The sequence below is a fragment of the Betta splendens genome, chromosome 1, assembly GCF_900634795.4.
Source record: "Betta splendens chromosome 1, fBetSpl5.4, whole genome shotgun sequence".
Lineage (NCBI taxonomy): Eukaryota > Metazoa > Chordata > Actinopteri > Anabantiformes > Osphronemidae > Betta > Betta splendens.
The window spans coordinates 4,224,427-4,239,420 of NC_040881.3; the positions used below are offsets into that span (position 1 = coordinate 4,224,427).

Consider the following 14,994-nt stretch of genomic DNA (forward strand, 5'->3'; position numbering starts at 1 on the left):
CAAGTTCACAAACCTCTGCTCGTGCGGTGGATCCGCTGTCCCGTCTGCCTGCGGAGCCTCTTGTCCGAACGCGGGTGCTGCTGCTGTTCCTTGGTTGGGCCGACGTTTAATCAGCTCGAAGGGTGAATTTATTCCCAGGACGAACTTTTATCAGAACATTTGGCGGTTTTGCGTCTTTCTATCCAGACTTTGGTTTAACCAAGATGGACACGGGCTGTCTGCCGGTCGGGGACTAGATAACGACCTCGCCCTCCAAATCTCAATGTAGACTTTATTTTTCCATCCGCTCAAAAGTACTTATTCACCGGACTGGGTCGTTTCCCTCCCAGAGGTCGCGTCCTATAATGAACATTTCCTCCTAAAGTTGCCGTGAACTTTCCCACGACAGAGCCATGTCGGGGGTGGTGCGCACCCTGAGCCGCTGCCTCCTCCCGGCCGAGGCCAGCCGGGACCCGGGCAGCAGCAAGGACCGGAGCCGCGAGCGGGACGCGGCGCAGGAGCGCGAGGCGCGGCGCCGCAGCCGGGAGATAGACGCGATGCTCGCCCGCGAGCGGAGAGCCGTGCGCCGCCTGGTGAAGATCCTGCTGCTCGGGGCCGGAGAGAGCGGAAAGTCCACATTCCTCAAACAGATGCGCATCATTAATGGACACGAGTTTGATCAGAAAGCGCTGCTGGATTTCCGGGACACGATCTATGAGAACGTGCTGAAGGTAAGGACGGGGCCCCAGGGGCCAAACATGCGCGTTTGAGTGGCATTGGGCTCGGTTCCGATCCCTGACGTCGACTCTCGCCCCAGAGTGTTTGTGGAGTGACATGTTGTAACCTGGTGAACGATAAAAGATCCACTCAAGGCTGAAGACACATTCACCGGAGCTGAGAGCTCAACCCTGGAGGAGTCGGTCACTGGAGACGCTGACGAGAAGCCCAGTTATTCATTAGTCAGACAAAACATTCCACAGCTCAGTCGTTTGAAACAATCTTTGCCGCTTTCGTTGTTTGAGAACTAAACGTTGGCTGTTTTGTGAAGGGTTTTAAATTCATAAGGAAAAATAAATGTCTGGTTAATTGTTAATAGAAACCCTCATTAGCTGCAGTCCGGATGGTGCTGTGTTCAATCCACAATGGAGGTGCTGACACACACAGAGGTTTGTTGACATAGTGCATATTTTTATCCTGGAGTGTGTGTGTGTGTGTGTGTGTGTGTGTGTGTGTGTGTGTGTGTGTGTGTGTGCGTGTGTGTGTGTGTGTGTGTGTGTGTGTGTCCGTGCCGTCCCTTTGTTTGCTGTCATGGCTGGGCCTCCTTCACCAACTAACAATACCAGACTATTCCTAAGGGATGAGCACATCCGCCCTGAGTGCCACACGGGCCCAGACAGCGGTGATAAGCGCCCGGCCACTTCTGCACACAGGCCGCTGTACAGTACCCTGCCCTGAATGCCAGCGCGCGGCGGCAGCACATCCTGCCACATGGCGTTTGTGTCGGGCCTGAGAGGTGCGTGCATCAGAGCCATTAGGGTGAAGCATTAACTGCATGCTTTTAACGCCCGGCAAACAAATACGAAGAAGTGCAGCTGCAACTAAATGATAAAGATCATCAATAGTCAGTAACGTATTCACTAATTGATTTTCTGATGAAATTCAGGTTATGATGTAAAGTGAATAACAAACAAAAAACATGGATTTATGCTTATTGATACATAACGTTCATGTGTCGTGTAGAAGGAACAAGTGCACATCAGAAGTGAATGTGTTCGTCTGTCAGCTGTTCAGGGCGCTGGTGAAGGTTCAGCTTCAGGAAGTGAAGCGTTGGGCCAACGCTGATGCATGGAGCGTCAGGTTGCAGTCAGATCCTGCAGCTCTGGCTCAGACATCGCTTTCAGGCTCCTCTGTTGCCAGTCACTGAGGGCCTGAGCGCCCGCCTTCTGCCGGCGCCCCCTTTGAACGGCGCTTCCCATCGCTTTGCCCTCCGTGCGTGGAGGTCAGGTCGGGGTCAAGGTGGAGGCAAAACAATGAGAAAGCAGCGCGCTCTGCTTTTAGCCGCGGCTCTGGGCTTTCTGATTGTTGTGGTGGTTGGACAGACAGAGGTCGTGTCCTAGTTTAGCGCCGGCATCCTGAGGAAGGATGCCGTCTGAGGCACTGCAGCCACTCGTTGCAGGCGCGTTTCCCCCTGGTTCCCAGTTTCAACGCCGGCGGTAAACTGGGACGGAGGTAACCGCGGCCCGCGGCGATGTCACGGATTCTGCATGATCGCGTGCTGGTTGGCCAGACCCACACACAGGAAGAGAAGCAGACGGGAGTATAGAGGCTTATGTTACCAATGGATTAGTGAATTGATGATCGAACACAAAGACCAGGGTCAGGGTGGACGTGAGTCACGGTGACTCGCTGACGTCGGGTCCACGTGAGCGGCGCATTGTGTTGGCCCGCGTGTCTTCGGGTGGCAGCCTGGGATTTCCTGCGCTGTGTGGGTCGTCGCCCGTCCTGCTCTTTCCTCAAAACACCCGCTCCACAATAAACAGGAATCAGACTTCAGAACACGAGTCACAGCGGGGCATCCCACCACGTCTGCACACAGCAGCTCCGGACTGGAGCTCACGCTGAAGTCTGAGATTCAGCTCCACAAAGCAAACGCAGCCTGACTTGACTTGTGTGTTCAATCATGAATCACTGACAGCCCTCTCACACTTTTGTCCTCGTCTAAGAACAGAATTAATGTACAGAAACTTAGCGTGGTGCCGAACACATCAGCAGTTTTAACAGTGTTTGAACAGAGAAGCCAGAGAAAAGGGGAAACAGATACAAATGCTTAGCGATCTGTTGGCGCCTGTGTTGGCTGACGCTATCGCTGAGACCTCCCACAGAGTCTGTCCACATGGTTCCTTTCACTAAACCACACATTCATGCATCTGAGCGTGTGGCGGCCCGACATGTTCGACTCCCTGTTTACCAGTAAGGCTGGCGTCTCCCAGTGGCGCTGTCTCGCGCTTGTAGCATGCGCCGCAGCTGCCGAGCTCCTCCCCCACGTTCAGCATGACTGTGTGTTTCTGCAGGGCATGCGAGTGCTGGTGGACGCCCGGGACAAGCTGGGCATCGGCTGGCAGAGCTGCGAGAACGAGAAGCAGGGCATGCTGGTGATGTCGTGGGAGGGACGAGTGGGAGCGTCCGGGGTGGAGCCCGGCGAGTTCCAGCTGTACGTGATGGCGCTGAGCGCTCTGTGGGCGGACGCCGGCATCCAGCAGGCCTACGCACGGCGCTCCGAGTTCCAGCTGGTAAGTGGGTCACACCGGTTCACCTGTTCACCGGTTCACCGGTTCACCGGTTCACCTGTTCACCGGTTCACCGGTTCACCGGTTCACCTGTTCACCGGTTCACCGGTTCACCTGTTCACCTCAGGTGATTGTGAATGGTTTCTTTATGGTTCCGCTCTCTGGTTGCTCCCAGTCCTCATGGTGGGAATTTGTTCACTACCGCATCACATCAGTGTTCTTAAAATTCCTAAACCACTCGTGTTAAATACTCCACAGCCGTGTGCATTAGAATCCAGCCTCAGAGTCATGTTTAGTGATAGATTGCACAGTGTGTGACTCAGTGCTTCGCTGCAGGTGTGATGTGAGCAGAGAGCATCCGGTGAGCGACCTGTGACGACGGCGTAACGCTGCCACTGCATGTGAAGCCCACTCCTACCTGTCTTACGTAACACGCCTCTCCTTTTATTGTTTGGACCGTTTCCAACGCTGTAATTATTTCTCTCCTGCCCGGAAACGGAGCCGATAAAACGGGGCCCCGCGGAGCTCCATCTGCCACGCTACACCGCGCCAAACACAATCTGCATCGGCTCGTGGATCGCTGAGTAAATCCTTTTCCTTTTAACCCCGGTTTATTAAACACCCGCTGATCGAAGGCAGCTGGTTGCACACGTCAGAGCGTGGATTCATCTCTTGTTTTTTTTACTGTTTAACTTGTGGGGAGGGAAGATGGGAACTGAAGCTGTGGGCTCCAGTGAAAATGCCACCGAGTGTTCTTAAGGCACATTTACTTTTCTAAATGCCAGCGTGGAGGCAGGAGCCCACTTCAGATTTAAAATACTTTTAAGGTGTCAAAGTTAATGATGGGAAGACTTCACGGAGCTGCAGTGTGTTGTTGTCAGTAGAAGGTGGAGATGTTCAAGGTGGGACCTGTGCTGTCCCGAAGGAGCCGTTCTGGATCACGTCCATATTCTGATTCAGTGATTATTGCAACACTCAAAGGTCAAAGGTCATTTGGTCAAAGTTGACCTAATCACCTACTTGATGGATTGGGACAAAATGCACCACAAGCCTTCCTGATTCAATGAGTCACTTGGACGGTTTAGTTTAGACGTGCAGTCCGGTTCGCTGGTGTCTCTTTCCCATGACTGTGAGTCTCTCTGTCTGAGTCGCTGTGTGATAAACTGGTGACCTGTCCAGGGCGTAACTGACCTCTTACATCAATGGACATTCTTTAGCTTTTATTACATCCAAACCAAAAACAGCAAATATGTAAGACCTGACATATGATACCTGACAGGTCGTTTTATCACCATCTCTACTCATTTTTCTCCAGCTGTCTGACCTCGTGTATTTCTGTATAAACCATGACGGGCCCTAAGTTGCCACTCACTGTGGCTTAAGAACAGTTTGTGAGCAAATAACATAACTGCTCAAGAGCCACTTGGTTCAACAAGTGTGTAGGGATACGCTGAGAAGGGCCAGACAGGTCGCTAATGACGTTTAATGGTTCACCAGAATGTTAGCGAACGATCACAGGCCACGGCATCGCTCGGGTCTCGCCAGCTGTTCTTGTTGTCACTACACATTGTATTGGCTGTGACAGATGCCTCATTTGTACTTTATTGGAAGTGACGCAGCAGCTAAACTGTGTGCTCAGAGCCGGCCTCACCCTCCACCCCTTTACCTCGTTACACATTTATCAGTGTCAAAACAATCTGGAGTCAGACAGAAGCCACTTCCGTCTCCAGCTCACTTAACATACTGTGTGTGTGTGTGTGTGTGTGTGTGTGTGTGTGTGTGTGTGTGTGTGTGTGTGTGTGTGTGTGTGTGTGGGTCAGACAGACTGCCTTGTCTCTTATCCGGAGTCGTTGTATGATAACGGTGCTACGTTAACAGCTGCAGGCTTCGCATCATTCCGCCTTGAACAGGGTTTTGCGACTGAGCATAATTAAAATTTTGCAGGTCGGGGTGGATTGAGTTTCGAACAAGAAGGACGCACAGTATGTGGTTCCACAACCGCACAGCGAAAGGCAGAAACCACCATTACCTGAACACTGGTTACGTCTCAGCAGCGAAGGACACTGAGGACGACTAGAACCATCTCTGAACAGCAAGAACCACTCATTGAACAGAACCTTTAAGCTGCGGTTCCTTGGACGTTCTCGCTGCTCTTTTGTGACTTCTTGAGCCTTTGCTGTTCTCTTGCACTAGTTTTGGAAGGTCAGCCATTTCTGGAAAGGGTCATTATCTCTAGAAATAGCTCTGCAGCCCCTGTCCAGACGGAGACATGTCCTGAGAGACGTTTACTTGAGTATTAACGTGTTCGTGTTAGCTTCAAAATAATTTTGCTCACAGAGCCCGAATGTTGAAGTTCCACCTGAACAAACATTTGTTGTGTGCGACAAACTGCACGGACGATGCAGCCAACGCTTGTGATTCGTTTTCTTGAATTTCCCTACACATAAACAGTTCTCGTGTTGTTTTGTTTGTGCTTTTCCGGCATGCGCTCGCTCAATCACCGACCGCTACAAACACAGGCCTGTACACAAACGAGATGCAGATGAGCTGCGTTCACCAGACCGCTGCTGCCAAGAGACCAACTGCAGCCAGCGGCCGTCGGAGCCGTCGGAGCACACGAAGCGGTGACTTGTATTTCGCTGGAGTCGAGTTTCCCGTGATGTCGACATCTGCTGCTGTTTCCTACAGCACTCAGCAGTTATTATGTGAAACATACAGTGCAGGGGGGGTTTTCAGCCAACTCATTACTACTGCCTTTGGTTTCTGCCGTTTATTAACGAGAGGACCTAAATCACCAGCTCTGCTCTGTCACCGTAAGGAAAACCAAAATGTCGACTGCCGCGGAGCAAATGTGCTGAGTGAGATGCCGCCCCCCTTCCCTCCACATGCTGAGAGGTTTTCCGGGGATACCACAGTCAGCTTTTCCCAGGCACGGCTGGAGCTGCGCCGCAGGCGGGCGGGCTGAGAGGGGGGAGAGAGAGGGTAAGACAGGGGGAGAGAGGGAGAGGAGATAGCGAAAGCAAGCACACGCGCGGACTGTGTTTACGGACTGTGCTCCCACCACACCCAGATAACACATAGTTTGATACACTGTGGGGCATAAACAGCGAAGCCTCCTTCGCTTGACGAAAACAAGCCCGTGCTGGTGAACTCATCGTGTGGCGGCGGGACGAGTTTAGACCGGTCTATGGAGGGAAACGCGTCCACAGACGCACGTCATGTGGTGCAGGAGATGAGATTCCAACGTGGAAGCCGCCGCTGCTGGCGGTGATGATTACCTCACGATTCACTTCACTTAAATACAGTTAGGAGGCCTTTTTGCGTGACGTTACTGTAAAAGGACATGTGAGAGGAAAACACTACAGTTAAGTGCAGTTTAGCTTATTCTAAAGGAAAATGAATCCTAAATGCGTAAACATAAACACAATGAGCGTAAATGTATTAACATAAATGTATTAATAATGATATAACTGTCGCCGCCTGCCACAAAATGACAGAGTATGTTCAGAATATTTCTGGATTTAAAAAGAACCACAGAGCGAAGGCAAAAAAGCAAAAACACAACCAAGCCACAAAATCGAACAAAGACACTCCTACTAATGTTAAACTGTAAAGCAAATGACCCGGAGGACAGAATGCTGAGACAGGTGTGACCGCACACGGCTGAACAAGGCTGCACACGGGGCTGAGGAGGACTCAACAGGGCCAAGACGAGGGGGACGCGACCCGCTACAGGCTGGGGACGTGACCCGCTACAGGCGGGGGAGGCGACCCGCTACAGGCGGGGGAGGCGACCCGCTACAGGCGGGGGAGGCGACCCGCTACAGGCGGGGGACGCGACCCGCTACAGGCGGGGGAGGCGACCCGCTACAGTCGGGGGACGCGAACCGCTACAGTCGGGGGACGCGACCCGAATACAGGCGGGGGACGCGACCCGCTACAGTCAGGGGAGGCGACCCGCTACAGGCGGGGGAGGCGACCCGCTACAGGCGGGGGACGCGACCCGCTACAGTCGGGGGACGCGACCCGCTACAGGCGGGGGAGGCGACCCGCTACAGTCAGGGGACGCGACCCGCTACAGTCAGGGGAGGCGACCCGCTACAGGCGGGGGACGCGACCCGCTACAGGCGGGGGAGGCGAACCGCTACATTCGGGGGACGCGACCCGCTACAGTCAGGGGACGCGACCCGCTACAGTCAGGGGACGCGACCCGCTACAGGCGGGGGAGGCGACCCGCTACAGGCGGGGGACGCTACCCGCTACAGGCGGGGGAGGCGACCCGCTACAGTCAGGGGACGCGACCCGCTACAGTCAGGGGAGGCGACCCGCTACAGGCGGGGGACGCGACCCGCTACAGGCGGGGGAGGCGAACCGCTACAGTCGGGGGACGCGACCCGCTACAGTCAGGGGACGCGACCCGCTACAGGCGGGGGAGGCGACCTGCTACAGGCGGGGGACGCGACCCGCTACAGGCGGGGGACGTGACCCGCTACAGGCGGGGGAGGCGAACCGCTACAGTCAGGGGACGCGAACCGCTACAGTCGGGGGACGTGACCCGCTACAGGCGGGGGAGGCGACCCGCTACAGTCGGGGGACGTGACCCGCTACAGGCGGGGGAGGCGACCCGCTACAGTCGGGGGACGCGAACCGCTACAGTCGGGGGACGCGACCCGAATACAGGCGGGGGAGGCGACCCGCTACAGTCGGGGGACGCGAACCGCTACAGTCAGGGGACGCGACCCGCTACAGGCGGGGGACGCGACCCACTACAGGCGGGGGAGGCGACCCGCTACAGTCAAGGGACGCGAGCCGCTACAGGCGGGGGACGCAACCTGCTACAGTCAAGGGACGCGAGCCGCTACAGGCGGGGGACGCAACCTGCTACAGTCAGGGGACGCGAGCCGCTACAGGCGGGGGACGCGACGGGGTGGATGATTAATCAGAGCTGAATCATTGAGGACCAGGCAACAACGGTCAAAGGACTGTGGCCTTTCACACATACCTGAAAGCACACACTGAGTGAGAGCGTATCAGGTCTGCTGTTATAAAGCCCCTAATCTGCCCATGAATGGAGACATTCCTCCAGCCTTGTTCACCCCCCCCCACACACACACGCACACACCTTTAATGCTATATTTTACGGTTTCACTGCTTATGAGTCTGCATTACACGGCCATAAACCTCATACTTGCCCTAATAAATGATTTCATTGTAATATTTACTTTGACGCTTCCGCTGGCTGAGTGAGGGGGCAGTTTGGTTTCTGCTGATCCCAGCGTCTGTGGAAACGATCTCTGCGTGTTGTGTGTCTGTGTGCCCCTCCATCTCTGGGAATTCCCCGCTCTGCCTCCAACCCGCGCCTCCTCTTGTTCGCCTCCCGCCCGAACCAATGGCATCGTCTGGCTTTGTGCTTCCTATTCCTCTGACGCCGTAGGTCAGCGGTGAGGTCACCGGGTCCCCGCGGGGGGTCACGTTCTCTGATCGTCACGCGACATGTCGGGTTTGACGCGTTCAGCAGCCGCGTGACGACAGATCACCTGGAAAACGTTGGCATCAGCATGGGTTTAAAGTGGAATGATGCTTTATTGTATTGTGTGTGTGTGATGCAGGCTCTGTGACTGAAACTGTTCTGTCTGACTCGCTAATCCCTCCCTCTTCTGTGTCTCCCCACTGTTTTCACACGCACAGCTGCTTCCTGTCGAGTGTGCGTGTGCTTCAGAGGCGCAGGGAGGAAGAGACCCAGTGTCGCTCTATTTTAAGCGCCCAGAACCAAAAGTCCGACTTGGAAGTCAACGCCTCGTGTTCAGATTAAACCTGGGCTCTGTGTTTTAGTTCCAGCCGCACATACTGTACCCGACACCACTGCAAACCATTTGCCAATTTATGCCGCAGAGCTTTTGCAAACTGAAGTATGTTAATCCATTTTAATGAAAATCGGCCTGCACTTAAACCACATTACCGCTCAGCGATGAGAGCGGAGCACTGGCAGAACGAACGCAGAGTCAATGCGCAGCGTAATGGACAACATGTCGGGTTTTAGGAGCTCGCTAATTGATTTTCCTACTGTGAGAAAATGAAGTGAACGCCACTGATGCCTTCAAGTGGCTACAATCAATATTTTTATAGCAGCGTGTCACGTGACAGAGAGAAGTCACTGACAGGGTCGCGGTGAACATGAAGACTCCTCTCAGAGCTGAACGACGCATTCAGGCCCACAAACAACAGAAAAACAGGGTGACCCAACACATTCAACCATGGAACAAGAAAAAACAGCTCTCAACAGACCAGCAACACGGTTTGCATGTTCCCGCTGCAATGAAAGCCTGGATGAAACACACACAGACCTAGTTACTCAAGTCACTTCAGTGCGTGTCCACAATATAAAATATGACGTGCTGATTTAATTATCCTTGCTCACATGCTTTCTGTTCTTTGTGCATCAATTGATGTTTAAAGCTTCTAAGAAATAGAAAGGAGGTAACTAGAAATAAAAAGAAGACGCTGTCATAATAATCGGATTATGTGCTCTAGCTGCTTCCTTGGTGAATGTGCAGGGAAATGACTCGGTTCCATTGTGCAGCTCTCATAGACTTTTTTTTCTCTTATCTGCAGAGTGAATCAGTGAAATACTTCTTGGACAACTTGGATCGAATCGGTCAACTGGTGAGTCTCATGTCATGTGAGGTGAAGTTGAAGATCATTTCCTCAACTTCCTGACGTTTCCGTTTCTTCCGCCTTCTCTCCCCCCGTTCCAGAGCTACATCCCCAGCAAGCAGGACATCTTGTTTGCCAGGAAGGCGACCAAGGGCATCGTCGAGCACGACTTCATCATCAAGAAGATTCCGTTCAAGATGGTGGACGTCGGCGGACAGAGGTCTCAGCGGCAGAAATGGTTCCAGTGCTTTGACGGCATCACGTCCATCCTCTTCATGGTGTCGTCGTCGGAGTACGACCAGGTAGTAGAACTCATCTGAGCGCGCACTGTTAAAGGGCTCTGGACACTGGGATCATTATTCTCTTGACTTGTAGAATTACAACACAGGCCTGAAACGCCAACAAAGCTTTCTTTGTGTCAGGGCTCCGGTTCAAGCTACCGTCATATGATGATGACTGAATCCTTAATAAGGGCGAAGATAAAACCGAAAAAAAGAGAAGGGAAACTGGATAATGTGTGTCTGTGTGTGACTCCAGGTCCTGATGGAGGATCGAAGGACCAACCGTTTGGTGGAGAGCATGAATATCTTCGAGACAATCGTCAACAACAAGCTCTTCCTCAACGTGTCCATCATCCTCTTCCTCAACAAAACAGACCTGCTGGTGGAGAAAATACGCACGGTCGACATCCGCAAGAACTTCCCCGAGTTCAGAGGAGACCCGCGCCGGCTGGAGGACGTCCAGGTACAGTTATTGCACAAAGTAATACATGCAAGACGCATGTGGCATCTGGGAGATCACATCAGTCCCTGATTCCTCCTCCTCCTCCTTCCAGGCGTTTCTGGTGCAGTCGTTCAGCCGTAAGAGGAGGAACCGAGGCAAACCCCTGTTCCACCACTTCACCACGGCGGTGGACACGGAGAACATCCGCTTCGTCTTCCACGCCGTCAAGGACACCATCCTGCAGGAGAACCTCAAAGACATCATGCTGCAGTGACCTCCCCGCGTGGACGGCGCCTGCTCCGACTTTGAACTGTGGAAACAGCTGCGAGCGCGGGCATGGAAGCCTGCTACGGCCCCCGAGTGCACGGTGGCACTGACCCGTGGACCCAGAGCGGACCTAACTAAACCTGTGGAGGCCACGCCGGCCCACTTCGACCCCTGTGGACACTGAGAGACATGTAACCTGTAAAAATGTGTGTATGCCCAAGAAGCATCCTGTAGCGGTTGCTAGCTTAACGTGCAGGTGAAGACAAAAGGAGAAAACACCCACTACAGGACCTGAGCACTGAAAGTGTTTTTTTCTCAGATGTAAATATGGCAATTGACAAATGTGTCACTAAAGAAGACTGATAAAGCTGTGTGGGAGGAGCGAGGAGGAGCAGGAGCTCAGACAACTCCGTCTCGCACTCCCCGTCCTCTCCTGCACAAGGTGAAGCTAGCAACGACATGTTGCTAGCTTCACCTCCGCTTGCGTCTGTGCTCCTCATCCCGCCGTCAGGCTGCGCAGGAGGCCGACAGCTGCACGTTCCTCGCGCCACAATGGACGGATTGTTCCTGTTCTGCCTCTCCAGCAGGTCGCTAGGCTTAAAGTACACGCGCAGCTCCTGGTGTTACATGAATCACATCCATTCCTGGGTTCCGTGTCGTTCTTCTGTTTCCTTCCGCCTCACCACTAGATGCACCACAACAGCATAGACTTCACCTGAGGCGAAGTCCAAGGAGCCTCTTTACAAGATACGGTTGCACAGCTTGTTCCTGATGTTCTGTCCTGTCAATGAGGAAGGAGTCAGAAGGAAATGAACTGTAAATGACTTTATTTCTATGTTCTATGGCAGCCATTTTGTGCTTCTGTAGCAGTCGGGGTGGGGCGTTTTCCCCAAAACATCAGAACACATCTCCGCCAGCGGACTTATTGGTTTTTAGATGAGTAAAACACTGACACTGCCTTTGTGGTGCCAGCAAATAAAACAGGTTCTGCAGAGCCATAGCACAAATACAGCAACAAGGTTGACGAGACAGAGGAACATCAATATTTTCTCTAAAACTGGTGGAGAACAAACACAAAGCTAAAACTTCACCGACAGCCATCAGGTGGTTCTAAATGTGAACGAGGCTCTGATGCTGTGACAACGCCAGGTTTATTAAACATCGCTTCATGCATAGCTCCGCATGGATTTAAACATGCAGCCCGTGAACCTGTATTTCCTGTCTAACAGCTGATTTCATTCCCAACATCTGCATGATGCGTGTCTGTCTGTGCAGCAGTAGGATACAGCTGAGCCGCTGCCCCACCCCGGCTTTTAGGTCCAAATGGTCAGAGGAGCTTTTCCATAGGCCGCGTTATAATACTGTGTCATTTGTATGTGTTCTTACTGTGCAAACCATTGTTTTACATCCTATACATAGACTTGCTATCTGACTGACACTGTGTAAACCTCACTGCTGGACCGAGCATTCTGTCTCCAGCAGTACCACTGTAACTGTAATGTTGCTGTAACATATGTCGTCGACTAACCTACCTTTATCACACACTCACATAGAGTTTTGTTGTTGCACTGGAAGCGTGTGAGAGAAGACGGCCCAAATGGAAAAAGTCTGGGGTAAAAGAAACAGAGGCAATAAAGCAAATAAACCGGCGGCGGACTTTGAAAGGCGACCGAGACGAGAAGATGGAGGTCGTCCGCTCTTGTTTCGTTGTTTCCCAGTGCACTGGCTCTGTGATCTGTGGTGAAATACACTGCCTTCTGCTGACATGCTGTTTCTTTATTTTCTCAGCGTGGCCGTCTGTGTGTGCTTTGTTGTGTATGTGGCCGAGCAAACGGGTCAAGACCTTCTGAGCCGTGGAGAGAAAGATTAGCAGCGATGGGAAAACGCGCGGTGACGGCGGAGGAGGCTGAAATGTTTAGAGTTCGTGAGGAGAAATAAAGTCAAATAGGTGTTTTTTTTTATGTCCTGGGGCAAGTTGATCTGTATTCATGGGCACTCGCGTAGCAGAAAACAAAGCTTCTGGTAAGTAATGTCATACTGATGTGCAGCCGGAGGCAAAATGAGACTCTCAGTCCACATAATGTAATAAGAAGCTCATCAGCCAGAGCTATGAGAGTAAAGCTGAACTCGGGCAATGTCTCCATTACCCAGCAGAGTCTGACCTTTGCTTTGGCTTTTAATCAGAGGAGCTCTGATACATAACAGACTGTAGGTCTCAGGAGAGAGGGAGGAATCCCAGGAAAACTAGACTGGGTTTTAGAAATTGCTGCTTAACAGATTTATTAATACAGGAAGTGAGTAAAATGTGATTTAAGGTTTGTACACATACGCACACACACACACACACACCTCAGTAAGTTGAAAAAATCGGAGTCAAAACAGTCAGTGAATAGGTCGGCACAGTCTGGGGGAGGGACAGACAAAAGGAGGAAGAAGGAACACAAGAAAAAGTAAGAGGAGAGAGGGAGGGAGGAGGGGGAGGAGGAGGAGGAACGGGGGAGGAGGTCAAGTTTCCTCTGCTGAGCCCACTTCCCGTCCTGATCCTAAAATGGAGAGACTGTAAGAGCGGCACCCCCTCTGCCTGTCCCAGCTCCCCGGACCCCCCCCCCTCCTGCTCCCACAGAGAGAAACCCAACCCAGCGTCCGCAGCGAAGTACAAAGGAGATGAGAGGAAAAAGCAGGGAGCAGAAAAACACATCCCCCCGTTGGTGTGTGAAACACGAGGAAGCCGTCGCCTGTAGAGGCAGAGCCGAGTACAGTTTGCCCTCAAGTTGCACTGTGTGTGTGTGTGTGTGTGTGTGTGTGTGTGTGTGTGTGTGTGTGTGTGTGTGTGTGTGTCTGTGTGTGTGTGTGTGTGTGTGTGTGTGTGTGTGTGTGTGTGTGTGTGTGTGTGTGTGTGTGTCTGTGTGTGTGTCCCATCTACTGTGTGCGCTTGTGTTCCACTACAAGCCATTGTCAGTGTCTAAACGGGCGTGGAGAATAGTTTAATACCTGAATGCAAGGACGGAACAGAAGCGCAGGTGTAACTAACAGCGTTAACTACGCTTCTCAGTCAGGACAGTGAGACAATGAGCCGCCGCTGAAAGGAAGCGCTCGGCCTCCATGTTGGGTCTGTGCAGCTGTGGCTGAACGGGTCTGGTTCATCTCTGTTTAATGTGAACTCATAGGCGATGACCAACACCACAAACACAGACCTGCCTCCATCTTTGTTATCGGCTCCATGTTATTGTGTAACACTGTGTACGTTACAGCACGGCTGTTAGCATTTGGGCTGTGTGTCGATGCTGACGTGGAGATGCAAGGTTTCAGCCCAGATCAAAACCATTGATCCCTGACTACAGGTCTCCTGGACTTTGACTGGACGTCTGCATGGTCAGACAACACAGACAGACATCACTAAAGAGATCTGAGAGTTCAAAGTTCGGCCCAGGCGGACCAGACCTCTGTGAGCTGCTGAAAGCAGACGACCAGTTTGATGCCAGTGGACGAGCGTGGTTTTCTTCTTGCTAATGCGAACAAACAGCGTCGATTGTTTAATATGAAGAGCCGAGCGAGTAAGAGAGTAAACGTGGTCCCATGACTCTGGTTAAGCTGCCGTGTCCCTGGGGCTGTTTGGATTGGACCTAGTGCTGAACTCTGATATTTCATAATGAGCCCAGCTCCCTCTGCTTCTGACCAAGCGACTGAGTCATAATCACCAAACATAAACAGCTGCTGCTTCATTAGCTGATGATTTGGCCGTGACACATCAGTCTCCCCCAGGCCATCGCGTCATTAGGCCTCTTCTGTTTTAGTTCACACTGACACTGGGTTGAAGTCGCGTTTCAGCAGGAAGTCTCGTCTCTTAGAGCCTCGAGGGCAGATTGTTGGTTGATCAGGGATGATAAGCACAGCCCACGTACAGTAAGTGGATGGGTGACCAACGTGCCTACACACGTACACATCGCTCTGAATGCATCATCTGGTCACATCCTGTTTGGGTTCGTTCAGGTGGTTTGGAGGAGCCGAAGGGAAAGGTTCCCCTCTGCTGGTGCAGAAGGAGCCTGCAACACGATGCAGCAGCAGAATCAACACAACGCAGTGA

General features: G+C 52.6%; 1 protein-coding gene across 2 annotated transcripts; it reads left to right on the forward strand.

The window, feature by feature from the left end:
* Positions 1-4: 4 nt before the first annotated feature.
* On the forward strand, positions 5-12,674 carry gna12a (guanine nucleotide binding protein (G protein) alpha 12a). Of its 2 annotated transcripts, XM_029156046.3 has the most exons (6): positions 8-710; positions 3,051-3,269; positions 9,879-9,929; positions 10,022-10,222; positions 10,458-10,664; positions 10,756-12,674. In XM_029156046.3, exons 1-6 carry the CDS (start codon positions 393-395, stop codon positions 10,915-10,917), a joined length of 1,158 nt encoding a protein of 385 aa, XP_029011879.1. In that variant the 5' UTR covers positions 8-392; the 3' UTR covers positions 10,918-12,674. The 2 variants fall into 2 exon arrangements, with proteins under 2 accessions (XP_055368597.1, XP_029011879.1); XM_055512622.1 differs by lacking the exon at positions 3,051-3,269 and having other exon boundaries at positions 5-710.
* Positions 12,675-14,994: the final 2,320 nt, after the last annotated feature.